This window comes from Dermacentor silvarum, chromosome 1, assembly GCF_013339745.2.
Source record: "Dermacentor silvarum isolate Dsil-2018 chromosome 1, BIME_Dsil_1.4, whole genome shotgun sequence".
NCBI classification, from domain to species: domain Eukaryota; kingdom Metazoa; phylum Arthropoda; class Arachnida; order Ixodida; family Ixodidae; genus Dermacentor; species Dermacentor silvarum.
Genome location: NC_051154.1, coordinates 369,136,278 through 369,158,096, shown reverse-complemented (window position 1 = coordinate 369,158,096; position 21,819 = coordinate 369,136,278). Strand labels below are relative to the sequence as shown.

Below are 21,819 nucleotides of genomic sequence, written 5' to 3'. Positions count from 1 at the left end.
TAGAAGGGGGAGCCTCTCTGGGGTGCCTGGTCCTGCCGTGAGAAGCTGCAGCTCGTCCAGGAGCCTCGCCCGAACTTGCCGAGGTCGACGGCCACACCGTGGACGGCCAACGTCACGGACTCGGCCAGACCCCCAAGTCTCCCGTCGCCAGAGCGGTGCTGGCGATGCGACCTTCCTGGCCCGGAACCACGTCGATAATGCTCAGACAACGCCGTTTCTCCTTCGATCACGCCTCGGGTCACGCGCCTCGCGCGCTCGCGCCGTTCAGAACGCTCCGCTCACATCGTCCTTGTCTTCTTTTATGGCGCCGCCGGCGTCTTACTCATGACAGCGGGCATGGCATCTCGGCTTGCACAGTGCAACTGGCGAAGCGTGACTAACCGTAAACGACACTCGCCCGCGCGCCGATAACGTCATGGGTCTAAGCGCGGCAGCAGCAGCGGTCTCTCGCTTCAATGCAAACTAAACGTCGAAAGCACAGTGCATACTAAGCTATCATGCATTAGGCGCACTTGGTCAACATCGCAGATCGTTTTGAAGATGAGATGCGCGCGGGCTCACACTTTGCACACGTCGCAGATTGCTTTCAAGATACGGCCATGTGATGTGGCGGCCGCGCCGTATCGGCAATGTGCCGGCCGCTTGTTGCAACGTACAAGCTGGCTGCACCGCTAAATTTACTTGACCGCCATATTCAAACGCAATGTAAGATACAGGAAAATTACAGATTGTCGACGTATGAAGGGGAACCTAATACATGGAAGTCAATGTAGTATTTAGGTCGGGATCGCGAAAACGCGACGTAGTAGCCAGGAAAACGCAGCAGCGAGGAAGGTATGAACGGGGTTCCACTACAGTAGAATCTCGTTAATTTGAACTGCAAGGGGCCCGAAAATTTGTTCGAATTAAAGGAACGACGTATTTTTGAAGTATTCGAGCACCATAGCACAATGCACAAATGGTGCAAGTCGTGAAATATCGCGGTGCGCAAGCGCATAGCAAGCGCAACCGCCCATGCTGGCCAATGCTCGGTTCCCGATAACGGCAGAAAACGAAACTTCAGGGTGCCGGCGACAGGCGGGCGCGTGCGGAGACCGTCAAAAGTGAGGGATGAGGGCGGCAGGGAAGCAGATTTCACCTCGGCAACTCCGCCGCTTCGGTGGCTCCCCTCGCCCTCTCTATCAAATCCCTCGTAGCTTCCTCACCTACTACTGTCTCTGTGCGCGCCCGCCGCCGGTGGCCTCGGTTATAGTGAACTAGAATTAACATTCTAGTACACTGTGCCTCGGTGGCTCCCTTCGCCCTCTCTCCTAACTCCCTCGTAGCTCCCTCACCTACCACTGTCTCCGTGCGCGCCCGTCGCCGTGTACCGGGTGCGCGCACTGAGACAGTCGTAGGTGAGGGAGCTACGAGGGAGTTGGGAGAGAGGGCGAGGGGAGCCACCGAGACCACTGCCACCGAAGCGGTGGAGTTGCCGAGGCTAAATCCGCTTCCCTGCTCTCCTCCCTCACCTTCTTCTACGGTCTCCGCGCGCGCCTGCCCGTCGCCGGCACCCTGAAGTTTCGTTTTCTGCTGTTATTGGGAACCGAGCGTTGGCCGGCTTGGGCGGTTGCGCTCGCTATGCACTTGCACGCCACGATATTTCACGACTCGCACCGTTCGTGCATCGTGCTATGGTGCTCAAATACTTCAAAAATATGTTCTTCCTTCAATTCTAACTTCTTTTAATTCAAACAAATTTTGGGGCCCCTTCGAGTTTCGGGCTTCCTGAAGTTTCATTTTCTGCCGTTATCGGGAAGTGAGCGTTTGCCGGCGTGGGTGCCGGTTCAGCCGGCCCGGCGCCGGCTTAACCTGTTCCCTGAAGTTTCGTTTTTGTTTTCTGCCGTTATCGGGAAGCGAGCGTTTGCCGGCGTGTGCAGTTTCTTTGGCCAGACTGGGCCACCGCCGCTGCATTAAGGGGTCTCTTCTAAGCTTTTACTCTATGGCGTTGTCCGAGCAATGCCGGTCGGAGGCGCCGCCTCATTATTTGGCATGCTGCTGAGAGCATTATCGGTCCACGGTATGTTAGAATTAACCGTCGCCAATGTTTTCGCAATTACCGAGCGTTTTCGCCCATTGAAATACACATAACCTTGACGGGACCACAGCGTCAGTTCGAATAAACCGGCAGGTCGAATTAAGCGTGTTCGAATTAACGAGATTTGACTGTATTAAGAATTTTTCTGGTAAAACTTAATTTCACTTCTCTTCTGTCGTCATAATGGAGAGGCCACGTTTGCAGAGTTATGAGCCATTGCTTAAGGCAGTATGAGCCCATTAGCGGTGCATCACTGCATGAACTTCGCACCTCCCCAGGTTTCACGTTAGTGGAGCTGCATTTCGCTCAATGGGTCATTTGAAACTTATTTAGATATTGAAATGCTATATGCATTTCTATTATAAGCTTCGTTTGTAACTTTCAATGCACAGCTATATCTTCGATTGTTTTGAGTAGAAAAGTGCCGCCATGGCCTCCAAGATTGAGTGGCGTGTGCTGTAGCCCGTTCTCAGAGGCCATAGTGGCACGGTGAGAACTTGCATCCATGGACAAAAGAAGGCACCGCATTGCCGCTAGCTAGCACTAGGATTTGCAGCAGCCGCGGAGGCAACAATTTATTACAGCAGCATTTTATTTTCGAAAGGGGTGAAGAAGTAAAAAAAATGGGCAAGTTTGCACTCGATCATGCAAAGCTTAGGCACAGAAAAACTGTCGATCCTCAAGTCTTACTGGCTGCTACTGCTAGGTATTAATTTTGTCAGCTAGGTCTTAACTTGCTTTAACTTAACTACGCATGTAGGAAGGTATTCTCGAGCGATCATTTTCGGAGGCACCTTCCCTTTCGCGACATTTCACGTGACTAGTGCTGGACGCGTTGGCGCCTACGAGCGACAGCATTCCTGGCATGCCACAAACGCAGGCAGGCTAACCAAGGTTGGCACAGTGCCAAGAACGCTGTTGCTTGTCGACGCTGAACGCGTTGGAGGCTAGCCGCTCAATATCAGTCAGCCAGGTTTTTTTTTTTCTCCTGGCTCAGCACGCTGCGTAGAGAAGAAAGGTGGGGTCAAGAAGAAAGAGAGCTGGCGAGGAGGTCTCCTCCTTTTTTTCCTGGTTGCCATGGCTATGGCGTGGCAGTTTCTTGATACGAACCACAAGTTATGGCTGGCTTAAAACATCTTTGCTGTTAAAAGTGAATAGTAAATGAAGTTGCACTCACTCCTGCGAAATCCTCTCATTATTGTCCTTTCCCAATGAGTGGGGTGGGCTATAAGCTTTGCTCTTACTTCTCAGTGTTGCTGGCATCGGCACTCCTATTTTTTTTATAGATTGCTCAGATCGAAAAATTCTGTTTACAAAATTTTTCGTGCTTGGAGGATGAGCGATTTTTTGCGCCATAAAAGACTGGTTCCTTAAAATGCGGTTGCCGCTCCCTTTAAGCTCCAATAGCTGTGCTGATCGGTTTTGTCAGCAGCATGTACTTCACTGCTGTGTTCACAGATGTCATGGTGTATCATTGTTGGTGGTATGCAGAGGAGGAGACATCAGCCGACCGATGGTACCTGGGCATCACGATGCTGACGCTGACACCTAGCCTCATCCTGGAACTACAGCAGCGTGACCCTATGTTCCCGCATGTCACGAATGGAGTCCTTGTCTGGAGGGTCATGCTGGGCTCGCCTGCAAACCTGTACGTAGAAAATCTGATGATATTCTCACTTGCTTGCTGCAGCGCTCTATCATTTAAGCTGTTGCTTCATGATTAAACATGTTATGATCTGCTTTATGACCTTGTCACATATATGTGTATAATGTAGGGCTGCACGCGAGAACAAACGTACCTCTTCCCCACACCTTACTTTTCTACTGGAGCATATTTGTCACCTCGTGATGCCCATTGTTGTTTTTGCTGCAGTGGCCTTACTAAATGATGATACGTGAAACAAGCACCCTCAACGGCTTTACAGCTTGAAGCCAAAACTGAGGTGCAACTTCAAGATGTGTTGCTCTTACCTTTTCATGCGAGGGTCTTCAACCACAAATAAGCCTTCACCAATGATGTTGCGAGGAATGGAGCACAGACAGCACCTGCATGTCATGAGAATCCTGCCCTCTAGTTTCAGCTGCAGTCTAAGTCATCATCATCATCATAATCACCATCATCACCAGCCTGTAAGTTTACTGCATCACAGAGGTGCCTCTCAAAAAACTGCATTTGATCTGTACTGCCTGAGCCAGTAATGTTCCATGGCCACTGGATGAAAAGACACGTAGTGCAGCCTGCCATGTGGGTTGTAAATGATCTGAGTGCTCCTAGTAACATCCGTGGCATCAATAACCGTGGCATCACAAGCTAGGGTATGCTCTGCATCAAACCGCATAAGTTCTAAATGTGTCCAAAACGCAGTTAACAATGACAGTGGCACTCTTCCTTCTAGTCAGCTGCTATTTTAATGTGTTCGCATTCTTAGGGTACTTCACGGTCTTTCTGGGGGCTAACTATCTATGTATGTTTGTATGTACAGTGGAACCCCGATTATACGACTTTCTCGGGACCGCAAAAAAGCATAGTAAAATCCAAATAACAGAAATTTTGCCTATAATAATACTATTTCGCGCGACAGATTTACGAGAATCTTCAGTGTAAACTACTAACATACTCTGCAGGGCTTAGAAAACCAAATCGCCAAAAAAGTAAATGCTATAAGAATTAATGCTGCAGTACAGGTACCAATCATGCTTTATTAAAATGATCTTTTATGGCAATCCACTGCCGCGATTCCCGCCAGCTGTGCAAACTTTAAAAAAAAGTCGGTAAGTTTCTTTTGGACCTTGTTTGATCTGAGAACCAAGAGCTTTTGCTCGAGTTGGCCAATGTCCAAAAGGACGTCCTCTGCGGTGTCGCATGAACAGATTAAGTTCCGGATGCCGTCTATGTGTCGTTAGGCACAGGCACGGCAACATCTGTGGCGTCGTCGTACTCCTCGTTCGATGTCACAGCGGTGTCTGCACTAGGCAATGCCTCCTCGATGGCGTCATCCAGCGACATCTCACCGCAGATTGAAACGTTGTTATCAGCCTCAACGTACTCGGCGAAGGTCGTGGTGTGGTTTAAACCCTCGAAATCGTCGGCGAACCCTGCATTGGCCTCGAGTGGCATCGAGGTTGTTGCGTTCCCAGCAGAGAAGGCAGTCTTTTGCTTGAAGCCGCAATACTTGAACGAGTTAGCAATTGTGCTTCGCAACACTGCGTTCCACAAACTGGCAATGAAATGCATGACGTCGAGTACAGAGACCTTCTTTTCCAACTCGTTGCGCTCCATAGCCACCATCCGATGCTGCACTAACCGCTTCCGGTACCCCTGCTTCACGCACCTAATGATGCCGGCATCCAGCGGCTGCAGCTGGCTTGTACAGTTAGGCAAAAAAAACACCTTTATGTTCCTCAGGCTGGACTTATCTGGTGAGTAGCACGGTGTGTTGTCCACAAAAAGCAATATTTTCCTCGCCTTAGCACCAATTTTGTTGTCGAGCTGCTGCAAAAAATTGCTGAAGAGCAAGGACGTCATCCACGCCTTTTTGTTAAAGTTCTAGCTGCACGGCAGCATCTTGAAGTTCTTAAAGCACCGTGGCTTTGCAAACTTTCGAAGGACGAGCACGGGCAGCCTCTTGGAACCTTGCTGGTTAGCACTGAAAAGTACCGTCACACACTCCTTACTACGCTTGCCACCGTGACAGCTGTCACCCTTAAACGCAAGGGATTGCTCGGGCAGCATGTGGTAAAAAATACTTCTCTCATCAGTGTTCAAAACGTCGCAGGGCTTGTATGCTGCAATAATCTCTGGCAGCGACTGCATCCACTTGTTCACCATCGAAACGTCCATGGAAGTGCTTTCTCCACAGGAGCGGCTATACACAATCCTGTTTGGTTTTTTAAAACAATCCAGCCACCCCTCAATTTGATGCCTGAAAGTCACCGATTCCCCGACACAATGCCACAAGGTCAGCTTTTTCTTTTAGAATGGCGCCGAATGTTGATTGCAGAGCTCCGTGCTTGATGCAGCCACTTAACGAGTACTTTTTTCAACTTCTCATGTTGACCTTCTTTTGCCACTTGCCGCTTGAGCCCGAACTTGTTTGCGTTCTGCAATATTATCGCAGCTTTGTTTGCCAGGATCGTCTTAAGTGAAGATTCAGGTATCTTCAGATCCCAGGCAATGCTAGCTTTTGTGACTCCATGCCGCTTTTCCGCCTCCTCAATAATATTCAGCTTATCACCGAGCAGCAGAACTGTCCACTTTCAGGACATCATGCATTACGTTGCTCAATACAACTCAAAACCTCCACTGAATGCTGGTCGCTACGATCACGATGAAGAACACATTCAAAAAACCTAAGTCCTCGGCACAGCCTTGTTGGCGATCTGCTGCTGGGAAACTGGAAGGAGAGAAACGCTTCTCCAGGGGGGGGAGGGGGGGGGGGCGACGCCACCGAGAAGAGAGGGAGAAAGTGATTGTGGAGAAGAAAAGGCGCTATTTCAGCACAGCAAGAGAAACGAACGATGAAATGAGGCAGGGAAAAAAAGCTGCGTGGGAGCCAACTAGTCGAGTGGGGTCTAGCGCTCCGCATGCGAAGACCCCTCCTGAAGGAGAGGCAGAGCAAGGAAAGAGGCCAGCGGCACTTTTCTTTCGTCCGCCGTTTGATCCCGCGCTTAACTTGGGTCATCGTATAATGCAGCGCAGGCTTAAAATCACATCAGATAACCGGGGATTTTAATGCATTGCTTCTATGGGCACTGCGCTGGGACTGCACTAATCCGTCGTAAAACCCGGTCGTCGCAAAACTGGGGGACGTATAACCGGGGGGACCTATGACTTAACTGTTTTCCCACCAGCCTGGGTCACTGTGTAGTCCATGCTCAAATTGTTAGAGCATCGGGCTGCTGTGCAGAGGGAACAGGGTTCGAAACAAACTTTCTGATCAACTTGAGTCAATGAGTGTATGGCAATGTGTACATATGTGCTGCTCTTCAATGAACCTCTTCCCCACAAATGTGGGTCACTGTCGATGCAGGACTCGGTATTTACCGCTCTTCAATTAAACTTTTTGACGCCAACTTGGAGCACTCAGTATGTGCCAATTTTTCTGTGCTGGTCTTCAATCAACCTCTTTGATGCCAATTTGGATCGCTGGGTATGTGCCCCTTTACAGTGACAAAAGAGAAATCCTTTAAATTTCTCCGAAGCTTGGCGAAATCGAACCCACGTCACATGGGTTCTTCATGGAGAGCAACCCAATGCTTTAGCAGGCTGTGCCACAAATGCACTGGGTACGTGTCACTCTTCAATGAACCTTGGGTCATTGTGTATGTGACACTGGGTGTGCAGCAAACAAGAGAACAATTCTCAGCGTTTGCACGTACCAGCGTGCCATGCTTCTCATCTGGTGTGAAAGCTTTTCTGTATTCTTAAAGAAAACTGGCAAGCAGAGCTTTCTTTGCAATAAAAGATTACCATAGAACACAGGTCCACTGTTCGACTGGGAACTTCATTGGTACAGTGGAATCTCTTTGATGCGATTCTGTATAATATGTTTCTCAGGATAATACATTTTTTGCTCTTTTCCCAGCCAATGTCTTATAGAAGCAATGTATTTCGGATGATACGTTTTATTTTCCAGTTTCTTTGAAGGACGTATCAGCGAGATTCTACTGTATTCAGTAAAACATAGTGTCACTCATTCTTGAGCTTCAGAGGAAAAAAAGCACTTGATTCTATTCATCAGATATCCTGTTAAAAATATTTTCATGACCTTCATATACTAGAACTCATCTGTAATCAGTCATGACATACTAATTTGGAGTTCCCTTTAATAAGAGTAGATTGTAATGTATATCTTGATAGCTTGTTACATTCTTGTTATGCAATGCTAAGAGACTCCTGAGCATGTGCACCACCTTCTTTCCTTGCACAAAAATTTCTAAGCATTATATTTTGTGATATTTTCTAGTATTCGGTATTTGATTCGGTATTAAGCTTTTTTTTTCATGATTTGATTCGATTAGAAAACATTCAATAATTGCACTCCCCTAGTTTTTGCTCATTGCAGCAAGCACTCTTTCCATTTTTACTACATTCTTTAGGCCCTCGAAGAAATGGTTGTCAGGCTTAGAAGCAAGCAAAGCCTGCTCATACACTCGAACCTCGTTACTGTATAACAAAACGGGATATAACTAAGTCATACTGCTTAAGTCCGTGTCTTCTTCGCGCTTATATCAAGAATATAACTAAATCATTTATAACGAAGTAAATGAAATTCAACTTGAAATCCCCATAGAGAACCATATACAGTGGAACCTCGTTGATACAATCTTCACGGGAACTGGAAAATAAAGCATATCATCCGAAAATCGTATCATCCAAGGTATTATCCAAGCAAATTGTATTATCGGGAAAAGAAAAAAAAATTCATCCCGAAAAATGTATTACGCAGAATCGTATCAGCGAGGTTCCACTGTAATTCTGGGTTTTTAGGTGCCAAAACCACAATTTGATTATGAGTCACGCCGTTTTGGGGGACTCCGGAATAATTTTGACCACCAAGGGATCTTTAACATGCCTCCAATGCAGAGGCGTTTTGCGTTTTTGCCCCTGTCGAAATGCGTTCGCCGTGGCCGAGATTCGATCCTGCGACCTTGTGCTTAGTAGCACAACACCATAGCTGCTAATCCACCACGGTGGGTGATCCATATATTTAAAAGCTACTTCTAACAAAGTCAAATTGCCCTGCCAGTGGATATAGCAAACTAGATTCATTTTCGAAACCAAAAAATGCCCGACCGTTGCGCACTGAGTACATTGCCTTCCATGAAGTTTACCACTTATCTCCACGTCGAATACGGCATCGAGCAGTACTGGTCTTTCTCACTCCTGCGCATAGCAGGAGTGACCACTCTTAAGGTGGCGCAACTGCAGCCAGGCATGGCCTCCGAGATCTCCCCGGCACAATATCGAAGGCCACGTCTAGGTGCATGAGCTATGCCAACGCTGTGTGGCTACATGCAACGGTGTGAAACATTGTTGCATTCACTTTAGGGTACATTGAATTGCCTCCACCACCTGAACCAATTCATGAGGTGCTGCACCTTGTCATTTGTTTGAGAGGAGCAGCAATGGTGCCCTCTGAACCACACCATTCATTTTAAAAGGTGCAGGGCTGGTGCACAATTTTGCTGCACTCTCTACTGTTGGTGGCAACTTGGTACACATGTACAGCTGTGAAGCAGCAGATGACACGGGCACAAGCACCAATGAAACCCCGCTTACGCGTGTCTGCTGTGTCTACGCAAGAGCGGGGTGTATTTACGCCAAAGAAGCCGATCATCATCAGTTCAGAACCACTCAAACTTATGCACTCCGTGCACATTAGTCAGACAAAACATAATGCCTGCACCGCCTTTGCACCTCGGCATTCGTTTCAAGTGTTGCACTGTACCTGCACCGCAAAAATCGAGCTGCACAGTTTCCGAACTTCTCGTGAACCGCTTTCAACTGGTTCACAGTGGTGTACAGCGGCACACCCCGAAGGCAGGCACAGCTGGCCGTGGCCTCCGAGATGTCCCTGGTGCACCTTATTTGGCTTATATCACAGTAAATGGCAATAACGGATATAACAAAGTAACGGATATAACAAAGTAATTGTGGCTCCCCCTTCAACTTCATTATAATGAGGTTCGAGTTTACTTCAACTTCGTTATAACAAGGTTCGAGTTTACTTGATTATTGTGTTCAATCAGCTTTTAGATGTAAGCCAGCTGGTCTAGTTGTGCGCTTTGAACTGGGTCTGGAGCCTTCATGTGCTTTGTACAGAACTTGCACAGTACTATACAGTAATGCACAGTATTGTATAGTAATGAACAAGGGCATTTATTTGCACAGGCGCTGTTCAAAAAGTCAGCGATTAGACTACAGTAAAAGCTCGATGATACAAATCTCACGGGGTCACGAAAAATAGTCGTATTAGCCGAAATTCGTATCATCGAAACACAATTAAAACTACTGTCGAATCTCGATAATTCGAACTCGAAGGGGCCCGAAAATTTGTTCGAATTAAAAGGACGTATTTTTGAAGTATTCGTGCACCATAGCACGATGCGCGAACGGTGCGAGTCGTGAAATATCGCGGCGCGCAAGCGCATAGCAAGCGCGGGCCACGAAACTGCCCACGCCGGCTAACGGTCGCTTCCCGATAACGACAGAAAACGAAGCTTCAGGGAGCGAGCGGGCGGCGCCGGCACACGGGTGCGCGCGGAGACCGTCGAAGGTGAGGGAGGAGGGCGGCAGGGAAGCGGATATGGCCGCGTCAACTCCGCCGCTTTGGTGGCTCCCCTCGCCCTCCCTCTCAACTCCCTCGTAGCTCTCTCACCTTCGACTCCGTGCGCGCCCGCCGTCGTGCTGGCGCCAGCTTATTTTAGCCGCCCCCTGAAGTTTCGTTTTCTGCCGTTATTTCGTTGGCCCGACTGTGCCTCCGCCGCTGCTTCCCTCTGCGCTGCTGCCGCAGCGTGCAAGGTCAACATGTGACTAGAAAATAGAGGAGAAGGGTTCACTGCCATTTTATCCGCGTGGCTGAGACGTCGGCACTAGTGTGTGCTAGAATACGGTTGTCTAGAACACTCTAGTCGGCACGTACACGCTTGTTCCGGCGCGATGCAGAAACGGCGACCTTGCAATTTGAGAGAGGGGGAAATTTCCACCGCGGGTTCTTTTTTTTTCCCCGTTCCTTCGCGCGCGGCATTGAGGGGTCTCTCCTGAGCTTTTGCTCTATGGCGGTGTCGGAGGAATGCCGGTCAGAGGTGCCGCCGCGTTATTTGGCGCGCTGCTAAGAGCATTGTCGGTAAGAGCATGTTCGAAGTAAACGTGTTCGAATTAACGAGATTCGACTGTAGCTAAATTAAAGAGTCAGAGGTGAACTCACTCAGGCACATGTACGTAAAAAGCATTTATTTCTTGAAGCGCCACCGTTTCAAACTCTTCGCGCCCAGTCGCGGAGTCCGCGCTGTCCGGTGCCGCGCCTCCGCACCAAAAGAGGAGAGAAAGCGCGTGACTGCGCGCTGTTCTCTTTCGCGGCCGTCCGGTGGGGCGGCGTTTATTCGTATCAACCGACGCAGGCTGAAAATTGATTCGTAACAACCGTTCTCTAGCACGTTGCAAAGTAATGGGGCTCGGCCGGGACCACAGAAAAATTCGTATTAGCCGTGATCGTATCATCGAGCTTTTACTGTACTAGTCAAGCTTCTGCTGATGATAAGTCTGAAATTGACTGCGTGCTCTTTTAGGAGTGCAAGCTCCACACGAAGAGAAGGCTTACTCATGCATAATAAGTTGTACAATGGAACCCTGTTGATGCTTTCCTCACTGTTGCATTTTCCCGGCGGCTGCTTTGCATTTCAAGCTTCCATCCTAAATTCCCTTGACTCCCATGTATTATATTCCCATTTGATATGTCGCCAAACTGTAATGTTGACACATCTTATGTTGCATTTGAATGCGGCAGTCACACTAAATTTTGCAGGGATGCCTTTTTGAGCATTTTGCATTCGTCGCTCTGGCCACTCACGAACGCAAAAAGCGCCTGAAAGGCATTAGCATTGGAAAAGGCATCGCCACAAAATAGCGGCTCTCACACATTGCAACATGCGACTGGTACATTGCAACAAGCCATCAATACGTTGCGAGAAGCTACCAAAGTTGTGCAAGCCAGCTGCCACACAAGTATCTGGACAAAACATGCACAGAGCAGTTGGCCGAAGCACCCAAAAAAAGTGTGCATCGGTTAAAACCTGCTGGAAAGCTCGCACAGTGGGCCAAATCCGCCAAGCGCAGGGCTACATTTATTTTGGGGCCAGCAAGGGTCTTATTTGGATTGAAAAATCGCCAGTTCTCGTTAGTCAGCTTCGCCGCAAAAGAGCCGTGTTTTGCGATGAAGCCTATCAAGACTACAAAGGGACCATTGTCACTGAACATTGTACATGTCCATAATTATACACGCACCGTTCCCGGGCCCAGTACAAGCCCTGAGACGTCTAATAACTGTACTGCTCGCCATTCAGAGCTGTTTCTGACATTGCTGTGGAAATTTGCACCCTTCTTCACTGTTATGTTTTTTTCAGCTGTCTCTTAAAAAACGTATCAGTGGGGTTCTACTGTACATATGTTGTGGAAACACTGATGGATGAAAGCAACCTATGGCAGGAAAAAATGTAGTTGCACTTTATATTAGTCGAACACAATCATCAAAACAGCACGCATTCCTGCGAAAGTACCGATGTTTGACATCGCGTAGACTTGTGTACATCGGATCAGACGGTTAGACAACCCAACCAGGGAACACCTTTGCTGGTGCCTACTCCTACGACAGACTATGTGGTGCCCACCCCAGAACATCCAGTGACAACCATGCACCCTTCTGGCCCAGTGGGACTACAGAGCCACAATTCCGTAGAAGCAAACGCAGCTGCCAACCACCACAAAGATAACCCGATGCCGGAATTTTAGGTTTCCTAAAATTCCAGCATCGTGCACATCTCTCTACTCCAGCTGTGGTGGCTGAGCACGGCCGTGCACGTCTTAGAGGAAATCTGTAGTGGGTTCAAAAGCTAATTGACCCGAGATAGGTGATGCCTGCGTGTGCACTGTGTTCTCGTGCGCCTTGTTCGCATAGAAGCGGCAGGCAGCTTGAAAGGAGCCCTGAACCACCCCTCAGGCTTGGTGAAGTAACATAGTCTGCAGGTAGCATACACTGCTGTGAACATCTCAGCCAAGTTTTGCTGTTGTATGCGGTGCATGGAGCTTGCAAGCGGAGCGCGAAGTCACCTTTCTCTCAAACGCCCTCATTTCAACAGAGCCATGATCCTCACTCTCTTCTGTGTGCTTTATTGCACAATAAAGCACATTCGAATATGCGGCTGCTATTCGTCGCTGCGGTCGGTTACACCGCGACCACTGCGGGGTGCCACCACGAGTCCACTGGCTAAGCGTACTGCGGCTTTCTGAGGACAACCGCCTTTGGCTTACGTTTAGCGCGGCGTACACACCAAAACTGGAAATTTGAACTGCGCGCCACGGTGACGTTTTGAAAGCGGAGCATTGTGGCCCTGCCCCACTCTGCCGTAGCCTTCGCAGTGCAAGGCATTGAAGAAGGGAGGGGGAGCAGAGCAGAGGCTGTGTTTGATTGCCAACAACTCCGCTTCTGCTGAACGCTTCGAAATACTTTTTGCAGCAAAGTATTTCTGAAATAGCCTATTTTCACCTCATGTTTTTCTCCACTTCAACAGAAAGTGGTTCAGGGCCCCTTGAAGAGGGATTCGCTCACCACTGCTGCTGCTCTTCATCACACCAGCGGTCGGACAGCGAGTGTCTGTAGTCAGAGTTAGACGTTTTCATGCTTGGCTGTGCACGTATGACAACGTGCTTGTTAATTTAGTTAGTAAGGAAATGTTTACAGCAATTTATGCAGCTCATAAAACGACTAACCTTACTTTATGTAGAAGTCAAATAATTTGCTATCACAATCAATGCTGCGCCTTTTGCCGCAAGACTGATAGTTTTTGTACATTTGAACCAAATCTTCCATGTGTGCTCCATTGCATATTTCTTGCTATCACAGGTGAAACAGTCAAGCCAGGTAATAGACAAAGACGACCTTAGATACATAGTAGCTTAGGGTTGCTATGTTATCTTTCAACCTTCTAGGCAATCTGTGCTTTGCTGAAATTGATCTTCATAATAATCAGGAACACCCATTTATCTTTCCTGCAGGGCCGGTCTCCAGCCTGGTGATATCATTGTGAAGATTGGAGGCACAGAAGTCAAATCTTCCCAGGACGTTTACAAGGCACTTGAAGTATGGAAGCCACTTGATATTGAAGTCATACACAGAGGCACTCGAAAGAAGCTCAAAGTTCAACCTTGAGTAGCACAGTACCAGCAATAAAATGGCCATTTTATGTTGTTGCTAGTCTCGCTGGAACCATATGGCGCGGCAAGAAATGTTTTCATCAAATATGAAAGAAACTGTCCATTTTACTATGTATGGCACTTGTTGATTCAGCAAGTTCTGTATTACATTACAGTGATGCATCAGTTAGCAGAAAAACTACAATGGTTATTGAAGTTTTGCTGCCTGCTGCACAAGAAGTTGTACTTAGGCACCTTCCTGCAAAAGTTCAGGCTTGTGCAGCTACTTGGTAATGCCACATACTAAATGTGTCAGCAGGGTTGATGCTTGGCCTAGTGCTATCCATGAACATTTTATGGCTAAGCAGAATAAGGGGCTGTAATTTGGAACTTTCACTTTCAGTATGGTTTCACTCTAGAGCAATAAATTGTCCACTGTGATGTTTTATATATTAATACCTCAAGTTCCCCAGGCATGCTGGTGCAGCCACCTGAAATGAGGGATGGTTCATTATTTAGTGACGGCGTTATGCAAAAGTGCTTGCATGTGTCGACAGTAGATTTTTCTGTTTCAGATAACATACTTCGGAAGACGAAAATGCTTTCTGCAAGTAAAGAAACTAATAATCTTTTATTAGTGTTCAGTAACATTAGCCATTGGTTAGTAGTAATTGGCTATTGATTTCAAATAGAACAGAAAAAGCGGAAAGCAAGGAAATTACTGCTGAAACCTTTAACTGCTGTTAGAAGTGGGGTGTAGTTGGGGGAAAGAGGAAAGGAACAGAGAGCTCCGGAGGGTAGACTAGGACGAAGGGGAATGGAAGTCACAGAATGGACAATGTGCTAAAAATAATAAATAAAAACGACCATTTTAACATGAAAATCCATAGTTCATTGATTTGTTACACCAGACAGTGATTTTGTCAATATCCTTTTGAAGTATAATTGGAAGTCATCTTCATTAGAGATGGGACAATAAACCACCAAATAACCCATGCACATATTAATGGGAAGATTGTTAACATAAATTAAAGACTGAGTCCCAAGACAGTGCCTTGAGGTACCCCACACAAAAGAGTACTTAGGTATAGTAAAATGATTAGCAAAAAATAAACTGCCGCTTATTAGGAAATAACTGGTCCAGTCTAAAACAAATGATTAAGGTTTGAGCAAGAAAGTTTTAAAAGGAGCCATTGATGTGTGTGGAGCTGTGTTAAAAGGTTTAAATATTTACTGCTATGGCACTGTTAAGTTATAAAGGAAGACGCAGGCCGTGGAGACCAAAATCAATCAGGGAAAAAATGACTGTTTTGAAGTTTAAGTTTTGTAGGGTCAGTATTTCAGCTGTAGTATTATACCAGGTGCTTTTTTGTTATTAGTATTATTAATATGGATGACAGAATTTTAACAAAATTGCCTGTGGCAAATAGCATAATTGTAGTCTTTGAGCTGGATTACTCAGAGGCAGATATTTCCTGAATGAGAAATCGAAATGCGTATATGACTAATGAACATTTAAATTAATTTACGGCATATATTGCAATTGAAAAATTGTAGCCGGTAAGTTCACAAGACATATCCACTTGGAACAAATTTTTAGGATGACACAAGTTTCGAGATATTCATTCCCGAAGTGTGCAACAAAATAGATGAGCTTCCCAGTAATTTTTGTGCCTCACTGCATAAAACAACGGTTTGTTAAAGTAAGCGAAGCAATAGTGAATTTTTACCACAAATTTCACCGCGCATATCTCGAAACCCGTGCCATCCTCATAATTCATTCCAAGTGGATATGTCACGCAAACTCACCTGCTGCAATTTATAAATTGCTGCAGATGTGCTGTAAAATAATTAGTTAAAAACCTAATTGGGGATTTTTTCTTGAGTCATTTATGCATCCAAATTCTCGTCCAAATATTGTCTGCTGCTTCCAGTAATCGTGCTCAAGAACTACAATTATGCTGTCTGCCACAGCCGATCTTTAAAAATTCTATAAAGTGTAAAAAAAAACTACAGTGTATTGTAGGCATTAGTCTGAAGTACCCATAATCGAATAGCATTCAGTGATCTCCCTGTCCACATGGCCACCGTACTGCTTTTATTCATTGTATATTATCCATGTGCTGTGGTTCACCTACTTCTCCCGTCGTGTGCATTTGCTTCAAGAAAAGGGGAAAAAATATCAAGGACCATGAGTTTTAGTACGAGGACGGCTTGGCAAAGCCACGTACCTGTACCGGCACAGTTGTCGTTCTCGCTTAACGCTGTCGTGATGAGCATTGCACCTCGATGGTGCACGAGATGAGACTGATGAGAAGCTGTTGGTGAGCACCCATTGAAATATTAGATACGGTGTTTGCTGTCCATTCAGCTCAGACCAGTGCACACACACAGCAGCTTAGCAGGAACACTAGTGTGCTTATAGTGTGTGTGCACACACCACTCATCCCAGCAGTGGAAGGCAGAACACTGTCCTGGCTCCGTCACCGAGCCAATTGCCGAGCCTTGACCGTGCGTCCACTTTGTCGTTTTTGAAGCCAAACACACTCCGCATCTGTGGAGACCCTCCGCGCATGTGCCGTTGATAGCGGGACAGCATGACGACGATGGGGATGCGCCTCGAGCATCCGCATATTTACTATTTCAATAAAAATGTTTTGCGATACATAGGTCTCCATGTTAATGTAGTATGGGCAATGACATATGATTGTTCCTAGCTGTAATGGTCGGTCGACGCTGACCAACATCCAAGAAACTTGTTCCCCAAAACTACAAGTTCATTGTTCAAATAATGACGCTCGCATGTATACCCGCAACAGCACAGGGTACATGGCCAACTGTTAATGCTCACTCAAAGGTGCCAAACCATGTGTTCTGCAGATGAGAAATGCCGCAATGCTTACGAGTATTGAGATCGCACTGATAACTTGCGGCTTGGCAGCCACCAGAAAGCTGCTGCAACTACACAACTGAACAAAATCTACCCCTAAAACTGGTACATTTCCCTTCAAGAGCTTGGAAGAAGATAAGCATTGACTTAGTCGGCCCATTCGCGCATGCACCCACAGATGGCCGTTAGCCATCTACTACTTCAGTAAATGACCATAAGTATGTTTTACTTCTAAAGTCACCTCTGCGAAAGTTGCATTGTCTTTGCGCAGTGTATTCAGCAGACAAGGCTACCCAGAAAAATTCCTGATCGACCATGATCCTCAATTTAGACCAAGCAAGCTTGAAGATTCTTGCAACACGTAGGCATGAAGCATACATTTTCTGCTGTCTACTATCCCCAAGCAAATGAGCATATCTAACTATTTAACCGTGTGCTGAAGGATTACGTCCAAGTATATGTACAAGGTGACCTTTAAAGGAAAGCCATACATCCCGGAATATCTTGGGGTATAGCGGTGCACCCCACAGGTACCAAAGGATCAAAAACTTGCTCTGCTTCTGCATGGCCGTCATCCGAGAACGAAGCTGGATTTGGTTGGAGCTCTAGAAGCCGAGTTTCTTCCAGAGGCCTGGCATCGAGTTGCAAGCACGATGTCGCCGAGTGACCGAACATCAACAGGCTAGCAAGCAGTGCACAAATATGCGGCGAGCTGCAAGCAAGCAGTACAGTAAAAGCTCGATGATACGAATCTCACGGGGTCACGAAAAATATTCGTATTAGCCGAAATTCGTATCATCGAAACACAATTAAATCTACTGTCAAATCTCGATAATTCGAACTCGAAGAGGCCCGAAAATTTGTTCGAATTAAAAGGACGTATTTTTGAAGTATTCGTGCACCATAGCACGATGCACGAACGGTGCGAGTCGTGAAATATCGCGGCGCGCAAGCGCATAGCAAGCGCGGGCCACGAAACTGCCCACGCCGGCTAACGGTCGCTTCCCGATAACGACAGAAAACGAAGCTTCAAGGAGCGAGCGGGCGGTGCCGGCACGGTCGCGGAGACCGTCGAAGGTGAGGGAGGAGGGCGCGCCAGGGAAGCGGATTTGGCCGCGTCAACTCCGCCGCTTCGGTGGCTCCCCTCGCCCTCCCTCTCAACTCCCTCGTAGCTCTCTCACCTTCGACTCCGTGCGCGCCCGCCGCCGTGCTGGCGCCAGCTTATTTTAGCCGCCCCCTGAAGTTTCGTTTTCTGCCGTTATCGGGAAGCGAGCGTTTGCGGGCGTGGCAGTTTCGTTGGCCCGACTGTGCCTCCGCCGCTGCTTCCCTCTGCGCTGCTGCCGCAGCGTGCAAGGTCAACATGTGACTAGAAAATAGAGGAGAAGGGTTCACTGCCATTTTATCCGCGTGGCTGAGACGTCGGCACTAGTGTGTGCTAGAATACGGTTGTCTAGAACACTCTAGTCGGCACGTACACGCTTGTTCCGGCGCGATGCAGAAACGGCGACCTTGCAATTTGAGAGAGGGGGAAATTTCCGCCGCGGGTTCTTTTTTTTCCCCTGTTCCTTCGCGCGCGGCATTGAGGGGTCTCTCCTGAGCTTTTGCTCTATGGCGGTGTCGGAGCAATGCCGGTCGGAGGCACCGCCGCGTTATTTGGCGCGCTGCTAAGAGCATTGTCGGTACGCGGTATGTTCGAAGTAAACGTGTTCGAATTAACGAGATTCAACTGTAGCTAAATTAAAGAGTCAGAGGTGAACTCACTCAGGCACATGTACGTAAAAAGCATTTATTTCTTGAAGCGCCACCGCTTCAAGCTCTTCGCGCCCAGTCGCGGAGTTCGCGCTGTCCGGTGCCGCGCCTCCGCACCAAAGAGGAGAGAAAGCGCGTGACTGCGCGCTGTTCTCTTTCGCGGCCGTCGGTGGGGCGGCGTTTATTCGTATCAACCGACGCAGGCTGAAAATCGATTCGTAACAACCGTTCTCTAGCACGTTGCAAAGTAATGGGGCGCGGCCGGGACCACAGAAAAATTCGTATCATCCGGAAATTTGTATTAGCCGTGATCGTATCATCGAGCTTTTACTGTATTTGCTCCAAATGTGACGTTTTAATCAATTATGGTTAATTTTTTAAAGATGGTAAGATGTAGTTATGTTACAGTGTACTAGGTGGAGCCCCAGGCGGCTCCTTGTATATATATATATTTCTGCTAACGAATAAAGCTCTCTTTGTTCGGCTACGTAGTGTGTGCTTGCTTCGGCTGAGTGCCGCTCTGCATGTACCATGTGAGGATACAACAGTGTGGCCTAATGTTTCATCGTTTCCACACTGTGGACATCGATGAGGAATGGAATGCACACCACTATGGCCACCGCATGTCCCGCAAGCCGTGCAGCCACCCGAAATCGGCCGGTAGAACGCCCACAATTTACCCCTGCGACTTCTTTCTGGAGTGCACCTCAAAAAGGCGCTTGTTGTCGGACCGTAGAATGCCATAGTAAGGACCTCCGCACAAAATCAGCTGTTTGCAGTTATGTACATAATGAAGGAGCCGCTTGAATCTGCCAGTATTTTTGGTGGTAAACGCATTTAATATCGGTCAGAGGGGATCACTTAATAGAACCACATATGTAACAAAAACCTCTTGTAGCGCTAATATCTTTGCAGCCGTGCTACTCACGTGCCTTACTTTGGTGTTGTTGTGTAGAGGGAAAACAAAATTGCGGAAGAACAATGGCTGTCGACCATAAAGCGTTTAGGGGACGCAAACCACCGGGTGTGCGAATGAACCCAAATCGAGCACAAAGGACCCATAACGGAGTATATGTCCCCCACCCTAAACCTCTCCAATTAATACACAACGTATTGCCACCGTCGAAACAAGTTATGTGTGAGGCATGTACTGCAGTGCGACTGCTCTTTCGTGCTTTGATGATTTATTGGCATCCCCTTTGGTGACAAATAGTCACCTAGCCTGCTTGAGTTATTGTATACATGCCTTTCATTCTAGGATTTCTGTATGCATCTCTTTAATATTTTTTCTCTTCCTCTAAACTTCTCTATCTCCCTTGTGCCGCTACCCATGCATGTAATGGATCTGGTCGTATCATCTTCCCAGCTTTTTTTCCACCAATACCTTAAACGTCTCTTGCTTATCTCACGGCTGAGCGGTTGATGCTTCCGTCCACTTTAAATCCAAGCACTTCTGGAGGGTGTACATTACCTACGGGTCTGGGTGAATCCCTTCATATTTTATTAGGATGTGCTGAGTGGCCTCCGGATTTTTGCTGCAGCATGCACATGCCTCATCGTGTTGCGAGTATTTGCTTTGGTATTTTTTTGTCGGCAACCCGCTCGAGCCTCAAATAGCAAGGCACTTCCCTTTGTTTATCCTACAGGTTTTTTCTTTTAATTTATTTCTTCCTATTCATGTAAATCTCCATGGCCTTTTGTTTTTTTCCATTCTTTGCATCTAATTCACTGTCTCTGTTTCTCCGACTTTCTTTTTGATGACATCCGGTTGTCTATATTTACACTTTCAGTTACCCTGTTGCCAACTTTCTTGGCATCTTATTTCATTATGTCCACGCTTTTCAGGTACATATATTTGTGCACTTTAGCAGCCAATTTATTTTTCCTAAGAGCAATTGGCGCCATCTATAGCGCCGCCGCCATGAAGCCTGCGCTTCAAGTATATAGCGTACTAGATGTTGTCTGGTAACTCATACAGTGCCTTTTAGTCCACCAAAAATATGTGCATATTTACATGGATCTTGCAGGAAAAGGCTTGGCCAACTGCACGACGTTGCAATACAATGAAGCAGACGACGCTGCAGCTCCGATGAAGCAGGCGGTGCCTCAGGGTGCTCTCGCTAAATTATCTCCGTGGTGTATTTCTGTGATCGCATTAAAGAAGACACACTTAGAGGCATCAATAAACAAGACGGCTGCAGCACTTTCAGAACCAGCCATCGCGGGCAATTGACAGCTGCAAACCCACTGTGTCCCACAATTGTCGCGCGTGCGGTTCCCGCGGTCCTCCTCCCACCATCATCATAACAAAAACATATCGGCCGCCTACAGGCACTAGAAATTCTGGTCCATACCCAGTCTTGCATCTTACAGTGACCCATGTTGGCGTGAAAGAGGTTCGTGAAAGAGCGGAACGTATTGTGACACAAGGATGAAAGTAACAGTGAAATCTATTTACAGCTGATATTACAAGAAACAGGCAGCGCAGGCAAGTCCCTAACGTTGTTGTCTTCCGACACCAGCTCGTGCCCTTCTTCTTCCACCTTGCTCCCAGCATTGTAACATATGGCCCTCCGGCGTGGAAGCACCGTCCCGGTGCGTCTTATGTAGACGAAGACTGGTAGCGTTTGAGGCGGCCAACATGCACGACATCACGGGGAGGCTGGGCAGAGCAAGCGGGAGTCGTGACCGGGGAGATTTCGTATGTTACAGCTGTCACCTGGCGGAGGACCCGGTAAGGACCAGCGTAGCGCGACATAGCTTTTCGGATAGGCCCACGCGGCGGCTAGGAGACCATAGAAGCACAAGGTCCCCGGGAAGGAAATTAGCGTCACGGTGGCGACCGTCATATGTGCTCTTCTGCTTGTTCTGGGAAATAGAAAGGCGATGATGAGCAATTTGACGTGCCTGTTCGGCTGTGGCAATGACGTCTCGGGCGTATTCCGATGTAGAATCCTGAGCGATGGGCAGGACGGTGTCGAAAGGCAATACGGGGTCGCGGCCGTACAATAGATAAAATGGTGAGTAAGCGGCTGTGTCATGACGCGACGAATTGTACGCGAATGTGACGTAGGGGAGAGTTTTGTCCCAGTCACGGTGGTCATCGGAAACGTACATTGATAGCATGTCGGTGATGGTGCGATTAAGGTGCTCAGTCAAGCCGTTCATCTGCGGATGGTAGGCAGTAGTGAG

The 21,819-nt window shown here is 47.5% G+C and overlaps 1 protein-coding gene across 1 annotated transcript in view; it reads left to right on the top strand.

The window, feature by feature from the left end:
• LOC119437453 (serine protease HTRA2, mitochondrial-like) overlaps window positions 1–14,042 on the top strand; it is a 44,791-nt gene extending 30,749 nt beyond the window's left edge. Inside the window, exons 6-7 of the mRNA XM_037704478.2 lie at window positions 3,569–3,725; window positions 13,851–14,042. Of these exons, the coding sequence (XP_037560406.1) occupies window positions 3,569–3,725; window positions 13,851–14,004 (311 nt within the window). The 3' untranslated portion in view covers window positions 14,005–14,042. The remainder of the gene's footprint in view (window positions 1–3,568; window positions 3,726–13,850) is intronic.
• The last annotated feature ends 7,777 nt before the right edge of the window (window positions 14,043–21,819 follow it).